The sequence below is a fragment of the Thamnophis elegans genome, chromosome 1, assembly GCF_009769535.1.
Source record: "Thamnophis elegans isolate rThaEle1 chromosome 1, rThaEle1.pri, whole genome shotgun sequence".
NCBI lineage: Eukaryota > Metazoa > Chordata > Lepidosauria > Squamata > Colubridae > Thamnophis > Thamnophis elegans.
Genome location: NC_045541.1, coordinates 113276188 through 113297835, shown reverse-complemented (window position 1 = coordinate 113297835; position 21648 = coordinate 113276188). Strand labels below are relative to the sequence as shown.

Below are 21648 nucleotides of genomic sequence, written 5' to 3'. Positions count from 1 at the left end.
CTCAACCTTGGCAACTTTAAGATAAGTGGACTTCAACTCCCAGCATTCCCCAGTCAGTACGCCTTACAAAAAGATCCAAGACTTGGCAGATAACCAAATGAAGAACATTTAAACTTCTTTTACGTGACAATGTTTTCTTCAACAGGGCAGGATACCTCATCTGTCATGGCTCTGCTAAGAAAAGACTGTCATAGCCAATTTGATGAGAGAAAAAAAATCAAAATGCTTTCAGCAACTTTTATACGACCAGGCTGATTTCTAAAATGTATCGAACTTGGCACTGCTTTAAAGCAGTTGTGAGTTATTGCTTAAATGACTTCTTAAATTTGATTTTCTGTCACTGAGACCCCATTAAAATTGATTTTATTCAATTTTCAGTATATGTTTATATGAAAATGTCAATATTCTCTTAAAGGTAATTGATTAGCCTGAATATTTGGTTCTTGTTCAATTTTTGCATGGATAATATCAGGATAAATAGATAGCCTTCCCCTTACCTATATATGAACTTCTGCATGCGAAATATACTATTCGCTTATTTTCACATAGAACCACTTCTATTTTATTTTTGAATTTACCAATTTCCTGTGGCACTTTTCTTGGGAAACTTATTGTCTTTCTGAGCCTTTCCTCACTATTCTCACTCTTATTTAAAGTTTTGAATTTAGAGATCCATTTAGATGATTTCCTACATGGTGTTTTAGGACTTTTTCACAGGTAATCTTTACATTTCTCCAGAATCACTTCTGGACCTACCATATGTTTTTGTTTACCTGGGCAAGAGGTGAGCGACATAGTGGCCTAGCTAGTGGTGAAGACACTCACCTCCCACTCAGAAGGTTGAGAGTTCAATCTGTGGTAACAGGAGACATTTCTCTCCTAGAGCAGAAAGAAAAAAAAATATTTGCTGTGAGCTCCATGTGGTGTCAGGAAGTGCATCCACCCGGTAACTGCTCAGGTCCATCCAGTTACCCCAACTCTACCCCAAATTAAGGTATTACAGGGTCATAAAAAGTGACTTGAAACCTGAGCAAGAGGTGGAATCTTGATGGTTTCAGAGTTTCCTGTCAACCCTTACATTTTGTAACTCTATTGTGACTGCTGAAATTAAGAAAGAGTTCTTGCACTGAGGAGCTAATTAATACATGCAGTGAAATGAAACCCTGGTAGTTTTTTTATTATTCTGTGAGGGTGAGAAATGATGTTCAATTTTCTAGAATTTTAACACCACTGTTTCATACTAAAATTAGTATTTCTAATTTCTTGTTACTTTGAGGTAGTGACAGACTGTCCTGGAGAACTGAAGCATTTGCTTAATGAGTTTTGGCATTTCTGATGTCAGATTACATCTCATTTCATTTCATTTTATTTTTTCATTTCATTTTAATTTATTTGTATGCCGCCTTTTTCCCTGAAAGGGACTCAGGGCGGCTCACAACTCAAAGGGAGGGGAAAAACAAACAAAGTTACAAAAACGTAAAGACCATACACAGTTAAAAAGCACAACAGTCATACCATTCGAAGTGGGGCTGCGAGTCTTTAGCCCCAAGCCTGTCGGAACAGCCAGGTTTTAAGGGCTATGCAGAAGGCCTGGAGGGTGGTGAGGGTACGAATCTCCACGGGGAGTTCGTTCCAGAGGGTCGGAGCAGCCACAGAGAAGGCCCTCCTCCGGGTAGTCACCAGTCGACACTGGCCGGCTGATGGAATTCGGAGGAGGCCTAGTCTGTGGGATCTTATTGGTCTAGTGGAGGTAATTGGCAGTAGGCGGTCTCTCAAGTACCCAGATCCAATACCATGAAGGGCTTTGTAGGTGACGACTAGCACCTTGAGGCGTACCCGGAGATCAACAGGCAGCCAGTGCAGCTCGCGGAGGATAGGTGTTACGTGGGGGGAATCGAGGCGCACCTACGATCGCTCACGCGGCTGCATTCTGGACAAGCTGAAGTCGCCGAATACTCTTCAAGGGCACATCTCATCTTACCTTATCTCCTACAGAGATTTGATAACATTAAAGATGGAATAATAGGCCATTGCTGGCATACACCACATCAGAGCATGAATATTGGAGTAGCAATCAATTTATGTGTTGTGTTGACACTGCTTGTAACAAATAAGATTAAACCTGCATAAAAATGGTCAAACATTCATAAAATGCATTAAAATGTACAGAAACCCATAAAACATTAAAACAGTGTCATTACAGCAAGTTAAATATTTAAAAAATAGCAAATTTTGACAAAATATTATTTCTGTTTAGTAGCAGCCTATGCAAAGCTTGATAATTTCCATTGCATTATCTCCTTGTCTAAATTAATTAGATATTCAATTTTCTATTAATCAAGCCAAAACCTCTTCTTATCAAGAGGAGTTCCAGAAACTTTCATTGTTCGAAAGCAGAAATATGACAATACAATAAATAATAGATAAAATCTTCTACAATTTCCTTGGAGCAAGGGCAGAGGCACATATTAGATAAGATATTGAGAAATTGGCCCTCTCTAGTTCTTGATGCCATTTGCTGAACTATAGTCTTGTAAGTGCCTCTTGCGGGGATGGCACTGCAACCCATTTCAGATTATGTTCAGACTCAGTTTTGATTTTATTATGTGTATACCAGGGGAATTTTATTTTCTGGTCATTTAAATAAATTTTGGGGGTGGGTGTCAAAGACATACAGTATCCTGTTTTTAAATAATAAATTATTGCTTGCACTATTTGAATATAAAAGAAGTTTTGGGCATAAACTAAAGAAATGCACATGATTGGATAAAAACATAGGCCAACTGATGCAAGGAGGAGTGGAGAAATTAATTTGCTTCAGAAGGCACTGCTTGACAAGTTGGAGTTCAGGATAATTGGAGAAGTTGGATCAACATTAATCAATTTAAACTGAATATCTGCCAGATGAAGTATTGCACCAATACTATCAGTTAAATTAATGGACCATTTATTTATTTATTTTGCCTGAAATTTTTAATGCAAGTATGTGGTCATTATTTATTTTCAACAATTCCACTATCTTCAAAGCCAATATATTGGAATGTGATAGGTTGGGGGTTACGACGGCCTCATAATAATTTTCCTATTTTAGCAAAAGGGGCACACACATAGTCAATTATTGTCCCTGTTGATAAGTAGGTAAAATTACTGGATGAATCTTGGGGCAAGAGTCATTCAATTTTTTTTTAAATCTGCTTTTATAGTAAACTTTAAGGGTTTCAGCCTTGCAAGATTACTTTTTGAGTCCTTCAAGGTACAGTACAAGGAAAAGGCCAACAATATTAGGTTTCAACTATTGTGCTACTGTGTACTTATCACCTCCTATTCTTTCATTAAAATCCCCCACCATGGGAATTGGTAGGAAATTGTCCTCTAGAACAGTGATGGGTAACCTTTTGGTCGCAGCGTACCAAATGCATGCCTATGCATGGATGCCTGTGCCCACACCCAAGGCGCAAGGTGAACCCATATGCCCCAACCCCCCATGCATGCACCCTGCCCCCACATATGCATACATGACCCCCTGTGCATGCATGTGTGACCCCCTGTACTCTGTTTCGGGCCTGGAATGCCTCCTGCAGCAACTTGGAAGCCAACATGGGTGCTGGGGGGATGCATGCACCCCCATGCCTCATTTTAGGCCTGGAAGTTATCTTGCACCAACCTGGAAGCCAACACAGGGCACAGGAATATTTTTGTCCTCAGAAGAGTGACCTTTTTCTTTTAAATGAAGGTGTACTGCCGATTCTGATCCTGTGCTGTTGCTTCTCCTGTGCTGGGCCACACTTTTGTGTAAAGCAGTGCTTCTCAAGCTTGGTCCACCTGAAGATGTGTGGACTTCAACTTCCAGAATCTCTCAGGCAGCAGAGCTGGCTGGGGAATCTTTATGGCTGCTTTCTCCAGTACAGAGCTCTAAACACTCTTCACTGCTCTGATCTTCATAAACTCATTACTCTTCTTATATTTTGGTGTCCGATCTTTAGGGTGGACAAGCCTCTGTCCCAGTGTGCTGGTGGGTTTGAAGAACACAATAATGTGATGTTTTCCAAATTTATCCGTTTTAGCTTCTTTGATACCCTGGCTGTGAAAGGAATGATCAGGTTTTTCTGTTGACTCTAAGTCAGACAGAAGAAGCTACTTGGATAAGCAGCAAAACATTTCAAACCAACAAGAAAAGAAGCGCAGTTGCCACTAGTTACCTTCCAGACAACTCTACCTGGATGACTAGGAATCTTCATCGACATATTCCTTCATCTTTCCTTTGCTTTAAACAGGTAAAGGTTCCCCTCGCACATATGTGCTAGCCATTCCCAACTCTAGGGGGTGGTGCTCATCTCCGTTTCAAAGCTGAAGAGCCAGCGCAATGTAATCTGTTCCCCATTTAAAACCTATCTGCATTGTACCAGATTATGGTTGGTGTCCTTAGAAAATGCCCCAAAAATGCTTAGCTTAAGTATATATGGTGATTTTGAGAAGAGTGGCTGAATCATTCCTTTGTGAAATCAAGAGAGCAGGATGCATGTAGGGATGAGCTAACTTCCTAATTTCCCAGTAACATTTTACATATAGCTGTGATCCTGAAATCATTTTATGCGTTTACCATAAACCTGGTAACAAAACATAGTATATTAGTAAAATGAATGAGAAGCAGAAAACAAATTTATGGATTTATAGAAATCAATTTTTCTCTAAAAGGAGATTATTCTTTTTTAATGGATGGGGGTGGGGGGAGATAATTGTATCCAACTAGAAGGTTAGCAGTTTGGGATTCAAGTCATCTCCAATACAATTGCTGGAAGTTTTCTTATTGAGTTATCAAAGAAAGTGGAGCTACTTTTAAAAATTTAATTCAGCAGATGACATGGAGGAAGCTTACAAATGCTTGTTTGTTGCACATATAAACACCTGTATATGAACACACTTGAAGCATGCTCTGGTAGCTTAAATATATAGGGTATGCATTTGGATTAATTATCCAGTCCTCTACTGGATATATTAGTTGTTAATTCTCTATTCTAATTCAAAATAACATAGAAAATGTGTAAATGAGAGTGCATAAAATCATTAACTAAGGTTCAAATAAATTGAAACATGAATCTCTGTCAATTCCCTCTTTGCCTGCACCAAAACAAATATATGCTTCCCTAGACTAGTCTGTTTTTTATTTCTCTTGATTTGTAGCAAGTGCTGGTCATTATCATATGATTGGTGGATGCTAATACATTTTTCTCTTCGGCTGAATGGTCCACCCACAGCTGGGAAAAGCGGGCAGCTGTTGCCTGCGAAATACAGGGGAATTCAGGGGAATGCTGGGCGATGCTGATGTAACAGGCTCTCTGCAATTTTCATTCAGATGTGGTTGGCTGCAAGCTGGCAGAACGCCTCGGCTACCCCTCCCACTCCGATGAGGTAATCCCAGCACCCTTTCTTGGATATTACAGCAGGATCTGCGCTTTTCCAGCTTTAAGGTCAGCTCTCTCCCCTCCCCGAAACTCATTGGATGCAGGAAGAGCCCCCCTCCTCACTCCCTTCCCAAGCTCCCCCTCCTTTCTCTTTAATGCACATCTCACTATGCTTTGGAGGGGAGGGAGGAGCAAACACAGGAAGAAATTTACCGCAATGGATTTCACAATTTACCCTGGCCTCCAGGTCTAATCCGAATGGGATTCATGAGACTCCAGCAGGAATTTGCAGCACTGCCAGACCCGAGAGTCCTAACCAGCAGCGGGATAAGAGAAAGTCCAGAACTACTCGTACCCCCACCAAAAGTAATATCTGTTCCTTCTGTTCTCATTCGTTTGCTGGTTGTTTAAACTTCTCCCTTTGGAGATGCCTTCTCTCAGGAAAAGATGGAGTGGCACTCTTCAGCTCTTTCCAGTCTCTGGACAATGTTCTTGTTGAGGGAAACTGGTGTGGAAAGAGGGTTTTTTAGCTTCCTGTACAAAGTGCTGAGAAGAGCCAAGACTTGGTACTTGGCATTTCCGGATTTGCTACGGTTTTGCCATCAGCACCCGAAGAGCGCTTTGCACGCGATTCTCCGAAAGGGTTACCAAGAGTGCTATTCCGTGGGATAGATGGCTGGAGAGGCTTCAGTACCCTGGACAGTTCCCGCTCAACTCCCTGTTTTGGTTCAGAGACTGAGTGAACCGCTTTAATGTGTTTTCTCTTTTTTCCTTTAAGAAAAATTATCTTCCTCTTCTCCCTACAGATTTATTTTTGAGCTGGAATTGATATCAAAGCTTCCCCCCTATTTTTTTTCTCCCAAATAATCACCTACATTGAAGGAGGAACTGAAGCTTTGAAAGGTAAATTTCAGCACCTGGATTAGGTTCTATTATTTCTACATTTTGGGCATTGAGGCACAAGAAAAACAAAACAGTAGCAGGGTAGAAGGTTCTCTCCCCCCCCCCTGCTGATTTTAGAGACTCGATATACATATGAACTCAGATTTTCTGTAAATGTCTGCTTGGATTTGTTCTAGCTTAGAAATGGGGTGCAGATTTTTGCTTTAAGCTCTCCCTTTCCTCAGTGTATCTTCCCCCAAATTGCTCCATGTTTTGATGTTCACTTAGAGTATTCCAAGTTTGGCTAAATGTCTAGTTTGGATTCATCTATCTACCTGTCCTTTAATCTTTTTCACGTTTCTTCCCTTCTGGGAGATTTAGAGGGACTCATTTTTAAAGCAAGCCACTCTATCTTTTGGTGGTGGTTAGTTATGATTTGCCATTAGAGACAGGAGGATAGGGACTGGCTTGGAACATGCTGTACAAACACTGGCACATCAATCAACTGCAGTGATTTTTTTAAAAAAAGATTGAATATTCAGCTGAGAGTTTTAAAAGGAGCCTCGTTACCAAGAAACTTTGGCATCAAAAGGCTTGGAAAACCCTCTCTGTATCTCCGCACCATAGTTGATACCTCTTCAATAGCATGGGCATTGGTTTTCCTGTGTAACTAAGGGTGAAAAAAAACCCATTCCCTTGGGCATCGCCACATCTGGCAGGGATTTAAGGGCTTCAATTCAAGCATCACTCCAATCTACAATGGCAAATGAACCGGTGATCTTGAATGTTTATGACATGGTGAGTAAGAAACAAGCAGATGCCTTCGTTTCAAGGTGGGAGGCAGGGGAGATAATTCTGGGATATGATTGGGCTAGAGGATCTATTATGATGAGCCAAGCAGCATGCACGGCACTTGGCTGGGCTGAATCTCCAGAGCCATTGGTGACAGAGAAGCTACTGTTGCCCACACCTGGGTTTCTTCAGAAAGTACTGTGTTTTGAAGGGAGCCATCACATCAGACTAAAGAATTACTATTGGAAAGATTCTCCCTTTTAGAAGCCCAGGTACAGGAAAGGCTATGAGTTGTATGGCTTATATCCTGAACTGGATGCCCTTGACTTTCTAGGCAATTAAGTGCTCTGGACTAAGAAGGAAGCTTTGGAGGGGGAGAGAATAGCAAAATGAAATAATTTAATGTATCACAGAATTCCTTATAAAGCCTGATCTTTTATATAGAAATATAGTAGTGTTCTGTAAGGATTGTTCCAAAATAACCATGCAATCTCTTGCTTAGCATTCCACATTAGGATCTCAGGAAGTGTGATTGAAGACATTCTTTCATGTATTTTGGAAATATTTTAAGATGAACTTTAACATTAGGGGAACTGGTTAAATTGGCAAGGTTTTTTATCATGGCTTTATAGCAAAATTCGCTTAATTGTGTGCTATTATTTTAAAAGCATTATTGGTATCTGAACATATTCTCTTTAAGTTGTCTGGATTAATAACACTTTTCATTCTTTTTCTATATTGGATCTTTGTATTGCTGATAATAAGTAGAGACAATATGTTTAGAGTCAATGGGAAAAAAGGATATTTGGATAATAGAGATCAGTAACATCAATAAAAAAATGGGAAAGTCTGAAGTACACTGATAAATTTAGTTTATATCTTCCTCTGGATTATCAATATTAAGTTCTTAATAAAAGATACTTTCACAAATGAGCTTGAATTCTCTTGACTAATAAAATGTTTCTTCTGGGGTTTTTTCATTATCCAAGACTCAAAGGATTAGCAGATGTGCAAAATAATAACCAATTTGATTGTCAATTTAGATTCAGCTACTAGCTTTTTCTAAAGTGCTCATTTCCACTTCTGAAAAATTTATGAAGATAAAAGCTCTATTATTCAATCAAGATATGAATTATAGTAAATGTTTTTAGTGGATTTCAGTGAGAAAAGTCCTGAATGGAAGAATCAGCTAACCCTGGAATATTTAGTAATTCTCCATTTATTGATATTGCTTAATGTAAAATTGTAATTTGGGACATCGTTTTGTTTCTGGTGTTTAGGAACTCAATGTTATCTTAAGCATCTCAGTTCACTTTGTTTTCAAGCAGATTTCATAATTAATAAGTGAGATGTAAGGAAGAGAAAGATTTCAAAAAAAATGTGAAAAAGAAAATGTTGTTCCCTTATTGAAAGATAATAATATAAAAGTTTTACTTTATTATAAGATTGAACTAGAACTGTTCCAAATTACACCTTGTGTCTTGGATTGCTTGTAAGTAAGTAGCACATTTCCTTTTTGTTGGTTGTTGGATATATGCTTTGATTCTAATCAGTCTGCCACCTGAACAATTACAACCTTTTTCTGTGAACTAGTCAGCAAAGAAGTGCTTATGTGAGAATATGAAGAGATATTTGTGATGGTAATTATGTTCACTTGGTATTGAAATAAATCTGTAATGCATAGATTAATAGAATTTAATATCTTCAATAACTATGCTCAACTGGGTTCCCTCTAGATGTGTAGCACTGCCCATGTTGGCTACCAGAATTATTTGTCTTCTTGCATAGGAAGACTGAAGTGAAAGACATGTTGTGATAAATATATTTTTGTTATCCCATTTCCCATATCCTATCTTTGAATGTAGAAATCTTCTTATCCTGAAACTCACTCTATCATCCATCCATCCATCCATCCATCCGTCTGTCTGTCTGTCTGTCTGTCTGTTCTATCTATCTATCATCTGATTATCCTTCTATGATCCATGAGACAAGTGTGTGTTATGAGAACAAGCTTTGGCTCAAGATCATTTGCCGCTGCGCTCAAATCAATGGCCTTATTCCAGTGATAACAAATTTTGAACATTTGTTCATTGAACATTGAACATTTTGGCTGGTATGCCTGCCTGCTGATTTTAATATGAAAATTTTGCACAAGCTTAAATATCTCTTGTGTTGATTGATGGAACTTAATGCTTGCTTTTAGCTTAATTGGTAGTCTTTTGGAGTTATTTTTGTAGCATGGCAGATAAGTCAGGTTACCATTGGTATCTACTTTGGGAACAATTGTTCACTGACAAAATGGATTATAATCTCTTTATTTTATATGTAAAGCTCATTGCTTTCAGTAGTACATAAGATGGAATGGGACCATTGATTATTGTTCTGAAATGTCTTGCTGGAAATTTGATCCAATTGGCTTCTAATTTCAGAAAGGAATATGGAATGGAATGGATGTTATCTTTCACTATACATTTTGAAATGGACATCACTGATCTTTTAAACTATTAAGCTTCAGAAGTGCAATATTTCACTTTCTATGACTAAAGAACATCACTAGATCTTACATGCTACTTTGGCATTATACCCAGGATTTGGTGGATTCCAATGGTCTATCACACCTAACAATTTAAGTGTGGCTGATGCTCTTTAAATAGCACTCTGTAGTTTTGCTAGATTAACAAGATTTTTGTGAAGTAGTTTAAAGGGCAAGTCAACCCCTATTTTTTTGTGACCATAATAACATATCTATCTTGAAGAATATTTATTGGTATCCTGCCTTTATTACTTTTACAAACAACCCAAGGCAGCAAACATATCCAATACATCTTCCTCCTCCTATTTTCCCCCAAATTTCCTCCTATCTTTATTCAGAATATGAATGTGGTTTGCCATTGCCTTCTTCTGGAATGCCTCCCCCCCCCCCCAGTTTCCCAATCTAATCTACAGTCTTGGAATTTCCTGATAGTTTCTTATTTGAAATCTACCAAAGTCACCTAGGTGCTCCCACCTACTATAGAAAAGGATCAAAGCAGAAGAAGCTCACTATATAACATCTAGCAATATAATTACATATTGACTTGCGCTAAGTTGAAAAGAACATTGAATGACATTAGACTGCTTTATTTATCAAGGAAATATGTTCCCATCAGGACACATTTCCTGTAATCCTGAACCCATCAGCTGAGCAAATTCCCCCCATGAGCCATCAATTCCTTACAGTAATACCTCACATATCCTATGTCAGGTTCCGGCGTTCACTTTGAATGCAAACAGAGAGTCAGTTTGTTTGGTGAAAAACTTTATCTCTATTTAATATTACGTGATAACCAACCCGAGGGCTGACATCCTACTTCTCAAAGCAAATGCCTCACATAAGAAGTTAAAACCCCAAGTATGTCAAAAATCAAAAGACAATTCAAATGAAACAATTGGGAAAAGAGATTAAGGAGCAGAATAGATGTGTTATCTTGGTTTTTAAAAATGCTTATTTAAAACTGCTCCTAAATCTTCCTCTGATCCTGAGTGGCTGGGTCAAGGTTGACTCAGCCTTCCATCCTTCTGAGGTCAGTAAAATGAGAACCCAGATTGTTGGGAGCAACATGCTGACTCTATAAACTGCTGAGAGAATGCTGTAAAACACTGTGAAGTATTGCTATCTTGCATAATTTGCACAAAGTGCTAGAAAAGATCAATCTCTAATAAATAAGGGTCTTTCTTTACTAGAGTTCAGAAAAGTCTCAGAAGATGAGCAAATCCTGAGATGCTCTTGTCCAGGTAGCTTTAGATTTATAAAGAATTCTTAGGATCCATGTTCCCTCAAGAAGGAGGGGCTTCTTCTAGTTTGGGCTGTACCAACTCTGTGAGTGGAAGGGGGGAGGGAGGGAGAGCCCTTCTCTCCCACTCTTTCTAAAACCTGCTACTTTTGCTTTCCCCTTTCCGCCCCTGCCAGTAAAGAAAGAATGCTTCTCAAGGAAAGAAACAATGCTTCTCAAACGTGAAACAGATTTCTTGTAGAAGGATTTTGAAATTAGATTAAGTATTGCAGATGAACCAAACAGACAAGAAATATTTGTCAGATAAGAAAAAACTAGTAGGTTTTCCTGGTAATTGTTGGTAACAATTTAACAATTTAACAACATTCACTGGCCATCTGAAGGAAGTAAACAAGGCAACTGACATCCCACAAGCCAATGGTACATTTACACCATTTCTTCCACAATGTCATGATGTGGTGGGACCAAGTGGCATAATTCAAATCACTTTTGCAGTAATGTTACAGTGAACTGAAATCACTGGGGCTCTTACTAGAGTTCCATGGCAGCAGTTTCTGGAACACCTCATATTTCTAGGTTATACTCAAGGACAGTGAGATATTCTTTTGCATTCTTGTTTCCTTAATCATTAAATCATGTCATGGTCATATAGCCCAGTAGTCCCACACCACTGCTGGCTTTACTTACTGCATCAAGTCCCATCTTATTTAATCCTAACACATTGAATAGACTACGATTGATAAGAATTCAAGCCTCATGTACATAGCATAGCTGGGTTCAAACAAAGAGCCACAAACCAAAGAAGCAATATTTCAAACTATGGTATACAGCTAAATACGAGCCCAGCTAATTACACACAGTGATGAGAACTGGCCACTCACTTTAACTAGGGAAGCAGGGATTTTTATTGCCATAAAAATGGTAATAAACCCTTTTGCTGTTTGTTCAACCTGGGTGAATAAAAGGCACAACTGATCTGGTTTGTTATGAGGGTTTTGAATATAATGCATCATTTTCTATGACATATATAGTGAGTGTACAACATAGCACTCCAGGACGTATGTACGTGTGCTTGTGTGCCTGGGAGAGAGGGAATAGAAGTGTTCCATCAATTGTCACAAAATAGATTAAGTGCAATTGTGGCAGGTGGGAGGGATACTAATTACCATGGATTTAAAGCTCTGTCATGGCTGGTATGATCCTCTTTCAGCACATGGGAGCACTTTAGCCAAATAAAAGCTTAGCCTGAGGATGAAAGCGCAATTATGAGCATCTGGGCAGATATGAAATAGTTTCTTCTTGAAGCCTTGATGTCTTGTGTATTTAAAGATGGCAGAAATTTATCTTCACCCTGCTAGATAGTTGTACCAGAAGGAAATACATTACCTTTAATGAAATGTTAATAGCTGGAGTGGAAAACCATGTACATAAGATTTATTTTTTTGTCACATAAAATAAGGTGTACCAACATCTAAGACTTAATTTATGAAAAAGAATCCTCCACTCTGAAGATAGATTAGGTTTTTCTGTGGCACTTTCTTGACTTGAAAGTGTTGCACATGACTGAAATATATATTTTTGCTTAAATACAAATATATTTGAGGAAAAGATGGGAAAAGTAAATGGCTGTTAGGATGTTTAATTGATCTAGAATATTCCAAAGATTAATAATGGTGTATCTGTCTTCTTTTGCTAACTATGCCAGGTCTCCTGGAGATTTATTTAAATAATTAACATTTGGCCATGCAATCAAAAGGCAAGTAAAACAATATTTCAAGGGATCTTCTTACTGAAAGCTTTATCACAGTTGTTCCTATTAAAAGCAATGACAGAGTTGTATACTGCTTCGTAGTGCTTTATAGCCCCTTATAAGCAGTTTACAGAGTCAGCCTATTGTCCCCAACAATCTGGCTCCTCATTTTATTAACCTTGGAAGGATGGAAGGCTAAGTCAGCCTTGAGTCAGTCAGGACCAAACTGCTGGCAATCAGCAGAATTAGCCTGCAATACTACATTCTACACACTGTGCCATCACACTCTTAACCTGGAACCCAGATAGCTTTGAGTGATGTAGAAGATTTTAGAAGACTCCAAACATTAATGAACAGAATTAATGCTGCCAATTATGGACTGCAAAAACCCAGATGGTCATTGGGTAACAACTAACATTCAATATTCATCTGGATTTTTGCAGCCCAGATATGACGGCCCTAACAAATCAGTGATCCATCTGCAGTCATAGAACTGACAAGGCTCAGTCGAGATGAAACAAACGTACTCTGAATCCAAAACAGCATGACCTCAGGATATGAATAGCAGTTACAACATAAAATAATGTTAAAGGACAGTTTAATTGGAGAGTTCAAGAACTCAAACTCCCCAGTGAGTTCAGAAAATGAGTTTAGCTGAATCAGTTAAAGACCTAGTAGCCACACTCACCCAAACCATACTGTGCTCCATTACTTTTAATCCTCACTTGAGTTCTGTGGCATGGTTACAATTCAATGCACTGTGTGAATCCAGAAAGTACCATTTACCCTAGTTTCCTTTGAAGCAAGAGAGAAAGAGGAGAAGGCAATCATTAAAGAAAAAGGATAACTGGGGTTCTTAAATAGAAACTGTTATTTTTGAACATGCATGTACAATTTGTATTTCAAACTGTTAACTCACATTAAGCTCAAGCCTGCTGGCCATTACCTTCACCAAAGCCATCCATTTGTGCTCATCTTGTGATTGAGGCTTTATATTAGATGTTAAACCAAATTAGGCAAATGCTGGGAATCTTTTCTATGTTTTCTGATATTAATATCTCCTCTGAGTCTGAATTCTGTGTCCTATTAGGGAGCATCTTTAATGCAGCTTAAATGCTCAACCTAATTAAAATGTAGGTGGATCAATGACCAAATTGTTCAGAATGTGGGGTGAGAATAGCCAACCGTAAAGGAGAATTGGTTACATAAAGAAGGAAAGTCAGCAGCTGCATTTCACCAAGCAAGCTGTTTTATAAAACTGGAACTGTTCCCATAACCCATAGGAAAATAAGACAAATGCTGTGGGAAGGAAGGAAGGAAGGAAGGAAGGAAGGAAGGAAGGAAGGAAGGAAGGAAGGAAGGAAGGAAGGAAGGAAGGCAGGCAGGCAGGCAGGAAGGAAGGAAGGAAGGAAGGAAGGAATTTTCTGTGAAATTGAAATTACTCTACATAGAGTTGTTAATTGATTACAATAGGAATAACTAAGCAAAGGGGAATATAAGTTCTTGCCCAGTGGTCCAGGCAAGTGGAACAAATGACAATAAAAGTGATTTAAAAATTGACAAATTGATCTCTTATGCCATCAGGAGTGACTTAGCTATGGCTAAACTGCTGATATGTCAGATTAAGCAAGTTTATGACTGATAACTTCTTTGGCAGTTGGTAACTTCTGTGACTTTTCTCCTCTCATTTTGCCATTTCCACTTCTACACATATAGGTAGCTGTATATGCACTGCACTGACTAGGTTCTGCCTTTATTTTATCCATGGATCTTTCATTTTCCCAGCAAAGAGGCAGCATTAAAACAACAACATTACTGTGTGACAAAGCCACAAATGCAACACATATTTATTTATCAGTCAGGAATGGAAACAAATATTTGTTCATCCTTGTTGAGAATCGTATGAAATAGTTACCCAAAATCTGATGGCTGAGATTGTTTTCAGAAATGCATCAAAATCAGAAGACACTTGGAATGAGACTTACTGACTGGATGGTTTTTGATTCATATTAGACCAAAGCAGTGGTTTCCACTAATGATCCACAAGCAAACCTTAGAATAAGTACTAAAATGAAATGAAATGAAACACGACCACAATTTTAGAAGTTTGCCTGATCATTCAAGGTTTTTGCCTTTCCAGCCAAAAGCTTGCAGTATTCAGGCAGGAACTCCAAAATGTCATGAAATTCTACAACTTCATACAATTTGACCATTCCTAATTTCTTTTAAATGTTTATTAGTTGTGTTTATTTTGGGAGTTCTGAAGACACAATCTGGGTGCCACATTGCCAGGGGACGTCTCAATATCCTTCCAATGATGATAAAGTTCTCTGTCTAAAAAGGGAAACTTAAGAACCACTGGAGCAGTTCTTCCTGGCCATCGTTAGGAAACAAAACAATCCCATCTACTTTTCCAGCAGATTGGAACACAGCAGTTTAAGGGCTTCCTAATCCATGTTAAAAATAACAAGAGATAGTGCACATCCCAAGGTTTTGGAAAGCTTTTATCACCAATCTTTAAAAAAAAATAACACTTGAATTGATAATTCATTATTTAGACTCCAACAAAAAACTGTAGAAGCCAAACTCTAAGATGACTCAGTGGCTTACATCATAGGACACATAAACAATGAAAAAAAGTCATATCCATCTGGAAAATATAAGAGAGGGAGAGGGAGAGAAAAAGAGAGGGGGGGAGAGGGAAAGAGAGAGGGAGGGAGAGGGAAAGAGAGGGAGAGGGAAAGAGAGAGAGGGAGGGAGGGAGAGGGAAGGAGAGAGATATATATAGAGAGAGGGAGAGGGAGAGGGAGAGAGAGAGAGAGAGAGAGAGAGAGAGAGAGAGAGAGAGAGAGAGAGAGAGAGAGAGAGATTCCCCCTGATAAATTAACCATAGTAGTGGCTGTATTTCTCATGATAGATAAATAAATAGGTAGATAGGTAGTCAATTTTCAGTCCAGGCTTTAAGCAGTTTTAAAGAGTCCATGGTGTGGGTGGTTGCATCATAGTATTTAATAGCTCTTTTCTCTCCAATGGAGAGATTATGCTTAGCAACATTGCTTGGCAACCAGTCACTGCATCTTGGGTTATGAGAATATTGCTTGCGCTCAAAAGTGTTAGAGATCATGCAACCATTTGCAAGACAGGGCACAATATCATCTTTGAAGATATGGTCCCCAGGTTACCTGTCTTTTAATGTGTGAATAAATTACTTATGCCTGCTTAGGAAATATACAGACAAATTGCGTTCATTACCCACAGAAAGGCAATGTTTGAAAGAACATCATACTTTTCTTTGATAATTTTCCCATATATAAATATCATATCGTTATCTTGCCAAATACTTCTGGAAAAACTATCACCGATTTTCTGTTGAAATATAAAGTTGGGTTATACGCTTTGCTACATGCACGAAGAGAAATTTGATTTCAATGGGATTTCTTTTTCCATGAAATGTAATTGACTGCAGATCAAATTTACAATCAGAGTGAGGGGGAGGTGCAGATCAGAAAGAAAATGGGCAGATTGGATCATGCAATGTGCAAAAACCCCAAAGTGGTTTGCCTTGGTATATTTATGCCTACCAACATTTCAGAATCAGGGCTATTTCGGTGTGTCTCAGATAGTGTGCAATGTGTGAAATATTTTTAATCACTCTTCCAGCACTTCCCTGTCCCCTAGAAGGAGAATCTAACCAAATTAAAAACCCAAGTCATCCATTTTTACAAGGTTTATATTATCACGGAGGAAATATATCCTTGTGATTGCTGGGAGTTAAAAACAGCACATTATTAACCAATCAATCAAAATTTCACTATATTTTCATAAAAAACAGGAGCCCATCAGTTCTGAAGACAGAAACCCATCAAGACTGAGAAATATTAGCTTCTTCCAAAGTAAGGGTCCCAGTTATAATTTTCCTGAATGCTAAAAGAGGAACAAGCAAGCACATCAGCTGAGAAAACTGCATGCCAACTCTGTTTCGGTTAATGTTTCTGGTTTGTTTAGGTTGTTTGTCTCTTTATGCAATGGTCTGTTTCTATTGCTCCCCTCTGGGAGGAGGTTTCAAAATATTTCTAGCAGGACTACCAGATTCTGTAACAGCTTTGTTTATTCCCTATGCCCATCCATCTGGTAAGCTCACAAGATTCCTTTCTCTTGCTATGATGTACAATATATACGTCTGAATTTGACTGTGTTGTTTCTCCATGTCATATAATATATGTGGATATATGCATAATTTTGTATTTATTTGTTTGTTTACATGTAGTGTGTATTAGAGGTGGAGACCCTTTGAGAGCTGTACGCAATGAAATTTCATTTTAATGTATGCCAATTAGTGTATATTCAAAATGACAATAAAGTTATTCTAACTCCAAGCCAAATCCCAGTAAGTGTAATGGAGCTTATTCCCAGTTAATTGGTGAGATTGCATCTCGTTTACAGGGAAGTCTGAATAAATTTGCCACAGAAACCTCTCTATCTCACTTCTTTCCTGCACAGAACAAAGCCATCTGCAGGTACCCCTTTTTCCTATAGAAAGCTTGGATAAATTATTAGGAGTGCAGTGCATCCTATAAGTACCTATTCACATACAAGACCAAGGCTTATTCCTGGTGTAAAAAAAAAAAGGCATCAAGGTCACAGCTTAATGAAATCAGACAGCCGAATCAAGAGAGCAGTGAATGTGTTTGCAACTCTGCAGCCACTTTCTGAAAATAAACATTCCTTCATCTCTATCTCCCAAATCCACTTCTAAAAATACATTTCCACTGTATAAATAAATTATCATCCACAAAAATACATTTTTAATTAGCACCTGCTTTTGTGTACCTCTAGGTCATCTCATTCAAAAATCTCTGTGCTCTACTCCGAGCCATTCTTAAGTAAATAGTAAATTCTTGAGAACTTAGGTGTGAAGTTGCCAATTGGAAGACGCTGTCTAAGATTGTTTATTATCACTTTGACAATGTTCCAGTTATTCTTCCCCTTGAAAGTTTGGGAAAAGATCACACTAACAATAGAGGCAGATAAATCTTTCATGGATGAAGCAGGTACCAAAAGAACATGCTCAGAAGAAGCCTCTGAGAAGGGAACTTACATGCATTTTTTTATTTTATTCATTCATTCATTCATTCATTCATTCATTCATTCATTCATTCATTCATTCATTCATTCATCATGTTTATGTAGTGCATATTGGAGGTGGTGACCCTTTGAGAGTTGTATGAAATGAAATTTCATTTTAATATATGCCAATTAGTGTACATTTAAAGTGATAATAGTTATTCTAAATTTAACTTTTAAAAAAAATAACATAGAAGATACTGGAGAAGCTTGTCAAATAAATAGCAATAATATTCAAAATTTGTAAACAATGTGCTGCACAAGCTCAGTTAGGTTTATCTAATAAACTAGGGTTAAACATGTTGAGCATAATGTGAGAACCCAGTCACCAGAAATAGGTCAACGCATGTGCAAGTTTTGGACAAAGGGATTTAGCTTTTCATTGTATTTAATCCAAGTGAACAGATAGAAACATCTTCACCTTTACTCTTTGAAGCAGGTTAACAAGTTGTCTGGCAAGTTTCCAGTGAATCATCCCATCATCATCTCTGCAGTAAATTGTATAAATGACTTCGGAAAAGGTCTTCCTATATCATTTTACATTTTTCTTGCATTCTTGAAATTGGTCTGTCATGAAATTGCCTCCTTTCTGATCATAGTTCAAACTATTCAGATGAATATGGTGATAAAGGGATTGTGTGAAATGAAAGTGAAAAATGTGGGATAGGCAACATCATCACCAGATGGATTTGTAATTGGCTGATCAACTGCACTCAATGTGTAGTCTTCAATGGAATTGCATCTAGTGTGCAGTGGGATACCCCAAGGCTCTATTTTAGGCCCAGTATTCTTCAATATCTTCATATATGATTTAGATGAGGGAATAGAAGGGGAATCATCAAGTTTGCAGATGACGTTACGTAAATTGGCAGGAACAGCCAACACCTCTGAAGATAGAGTCTGAAGATAGGATGCAGATGGATCTCAACAAACTTGAACATTGGTCCCTAGCTAACAAAATGAAATTTGCATGAATTATTGACACTACTTTATCAAGCCTTAGTACAGCCACACTTAGAATATTGCATCTAGATACTGAAACTTTAGAAAGAGTGCAGAAAAGAGCAATGAAGATAATTAGGGGGCTGGAGGCTAAAACATACAAAGAATGGTTGTAGAAATTGGGTATGTAGAGTCTAGTGAAAAGAAGGATTAGAGGTGGCATGGTAGCAGTCTTCCCATGTTTGAGAGGCTGCCAAAAAGAGGAGGGGAGTCAATCTATTTTCCAAAGCAACAGAAAGCAGGACAACAATGGATTGAAACTAATCAAGGGGAGAAGCAACCTAGAACTAAAGAGAAACTTCCTAACACTGAGAACAATTAACCAGTTGAAAAACTTGCCTTCAGAAGTTGTGGATGGCTTTTAAGAAGGGACTGAACAGTCACTCATCTGTAATGGTATAGGTCTCCTGCCTGAGCAAGGGGTTGGACTAGAAGACCTCTAAGGTCCCTTCCAACTCTGTTATTCTGTTATTCTGATGGTCTCAAGGTCTTTCTCTGCCTGCTTTTCCATACTGTAGTGTGGGGGCCACTGATTTACCACAAGCTATCCTAGTAGGAGTATCTAGTCACTACTATAATAGCTTTTCCACAGCAAGTGACCTTCTCCAACCCATTTTAATTACATTTTTTGCACCTGGGCTGCAAGATGGTTGCTGAATAAATGCAGCTTTTGCTAGTTTTAATCCTTGATGCTTTGTGGCCATTTTTAATAATTCTTGGAATTCTGATATGACATTTTAATAGTTTTTATCTACTTTTATTAACCTGATATATGTAACTATTTTTAAATTATGTTTTTAAGATAGGCTGTTTATCATTTTTAGGGTACTTCATCTTAAAAAGAAGTCTTTAAAAAAAGATGAATAAATCCAAAAATAAATGTATTCAATGTAAGCTACTTATCAAAGGCATTTTGCTTCCAAAAACTCAAATATATTATTCCTTTGGCTGCTGGTTTAGATGATAGGACTGTGTGGTGCTTCAGTTTCATTTCCAGAAAAGGGCTTTGGAGAGATTGGGAAGGCAAATTTGAATCTTCCACTTTGGCTTTCCTGGATTACAAGGCTGACCTATGACATAATTCTGGGATAAGATACTATAAAGAGCTGCAGAGAGTTTCTGTATCCACATTCTGTGTATACACCTAAACTCATTTTGGAAATGAATCCAATTTCTGCCCAATCTAATATCTGGTCATAGCACCTGAGAAATTGCCTGCCATTTTGAATTTCAGTGCTACAATCAATACACTCTAAGGTTCACTTGCTATGCTAACCTATAGTTTGTTCAAAGAGAATTGATTAAGCTACAGTTGATGCATCCCTTGAATCCTTATTGTGGTTTGCCTGGTTTCTCTTAGACTGTAATACTGACTTAATTTTTTAATTCAAAAATCCTCTGATTGCTAGTTTAGACCATATATAAATCCAGCCTGTAGCTGGCCTGTCCTAATCTAAAGAAAGTGTAGGATTTTCCCTGGTGTCTATGGAGATTCTCAGTCATCCAGGTCAGTGGTCTCCAACCTTGGCAACTTTAAGACCTGTGGACTTCAACTCCCAATTCTGGAAGTTCACAGTCCACAGGTCTTAAAGTTGCCAAGGTTGGAGACCACTGATCCAGGTCATGGTTATCCCAAAGGTGCTTTTTCAAAAGGGAACTGGACTTCCTTCATTTTTTCCTGTAGATGTTTTGCTTCTCATCTGATTGAAATTCAAGGAAACCTCAAGGGAAAACAAAGAAAGTCCAGTTGCCTTTTGAAAAAGTATCTTTGGGACACTTGTCCCTTATGAAATTCCAATAAAAATTCCAATGAAATAACCAATTTTGTCGTATTTAAGTACAATGACAATAAAGATTATACTATACCAAATCAGATGATTATAGTGGGATTTACAGGGGTTTGAAAAGGCCTCCAATGACGTCCATTTTGGAATAAAATAGTTCCACCTTTGTTATGACCTGTAGTTACAATAAATGTATTTGCAATATAGTTCCATTCATACAATTGTATTATTAGCTTGCTTATCAGTCAGCACATATAGCATATAAACAATGTGTGCACTTTATATGTGCATGGCAGTGGTGGGTTCCTAACTGGTTTACTACCGGTTTGCTGAGAGGGTATTTTGCATGTGCGTGCGCCACAGTTGACTGAAAACTGTTCTGTGTAGGCACAGAAACATGCCGGCGATGGCAGAAGAGACGAGGGAACCGGTTCGGGGGTGTGACAGGCCTCGGTTGCTACTGGTTCCAGCGACCCAGGTTGCCATACCACTACCAGTTTAATCGAACCGGTCCAAAACGCTAGGAACCCACCACTGGTGCATGGGTTGGAGATGTGAATATGTAAGCACTTTTGTATATAGATAGAATTGTGCTGTTGGCTGAGAACCCAAATGGTTTGCAGTGAATGTTGAATCGATACACTAAGAAAGTATGGATCCAAAAATTAATGTACCAAAGCTCAATATAAATGTGTTTGCAAGATAAAATGGAGAGCACAATTGCAAGTTATACATCAGTGGCAAAAAACTTGAGCAATTAGATTGATTTGTGTGAAGAAAAGTTAAGATATGCACGTGCTAATAGAAGGATAGCGTGAGAGGCAGTGTAGTGGTTAATATATTAAACTAGGAATAGAGACGCAGATTCATGGTTCCTGCCAGTTCTAACCTCTTCTATAGAAGAGGTTCTACATATCCACCATGCCGTTTAGAACCAGTTCCAGCTCCCTCCCCCTGCCCGTCCGCACATCATCAAGATGAAAAGCGAGAGGAGGAATTCTGAGAGTTGAAGTCCACAAGTCTTAAAACTGTCAAGTTAGAACACCCCTGGGGTTTTTCCTAAAGGGTTAGGGGTGCAACTTGACAGCTGTAAGACTTGCACACTTCAATGCCAGAGTTCCTGAGCCAACATTTTGGTT

The 21648-nt window shown here is 38.3% G+C and overlaps 1 protein-coding gene across 1 annotated transcript in view; it reads left to right on the top strand.

The window, feature by feature from the left end:
• The first annotated feature begins 7043 nt into the window (after positions 1-7043).
• LOC116505739 (deubiquitinase DESI2-like) overlaps positions 7044-21648 on the top strand; it is a 47050-nt gene continuing 32445 nt past the window's right edge. The window contains exon 1 of the mRNA XM_032213114.1: positions 7044-7082. Coding sequence (XP_032069005.1) covers positions 7044-7082 — 39 coding nt within the window. The remainder of the gene's footprint in view (positions 7083-21648) is intronic.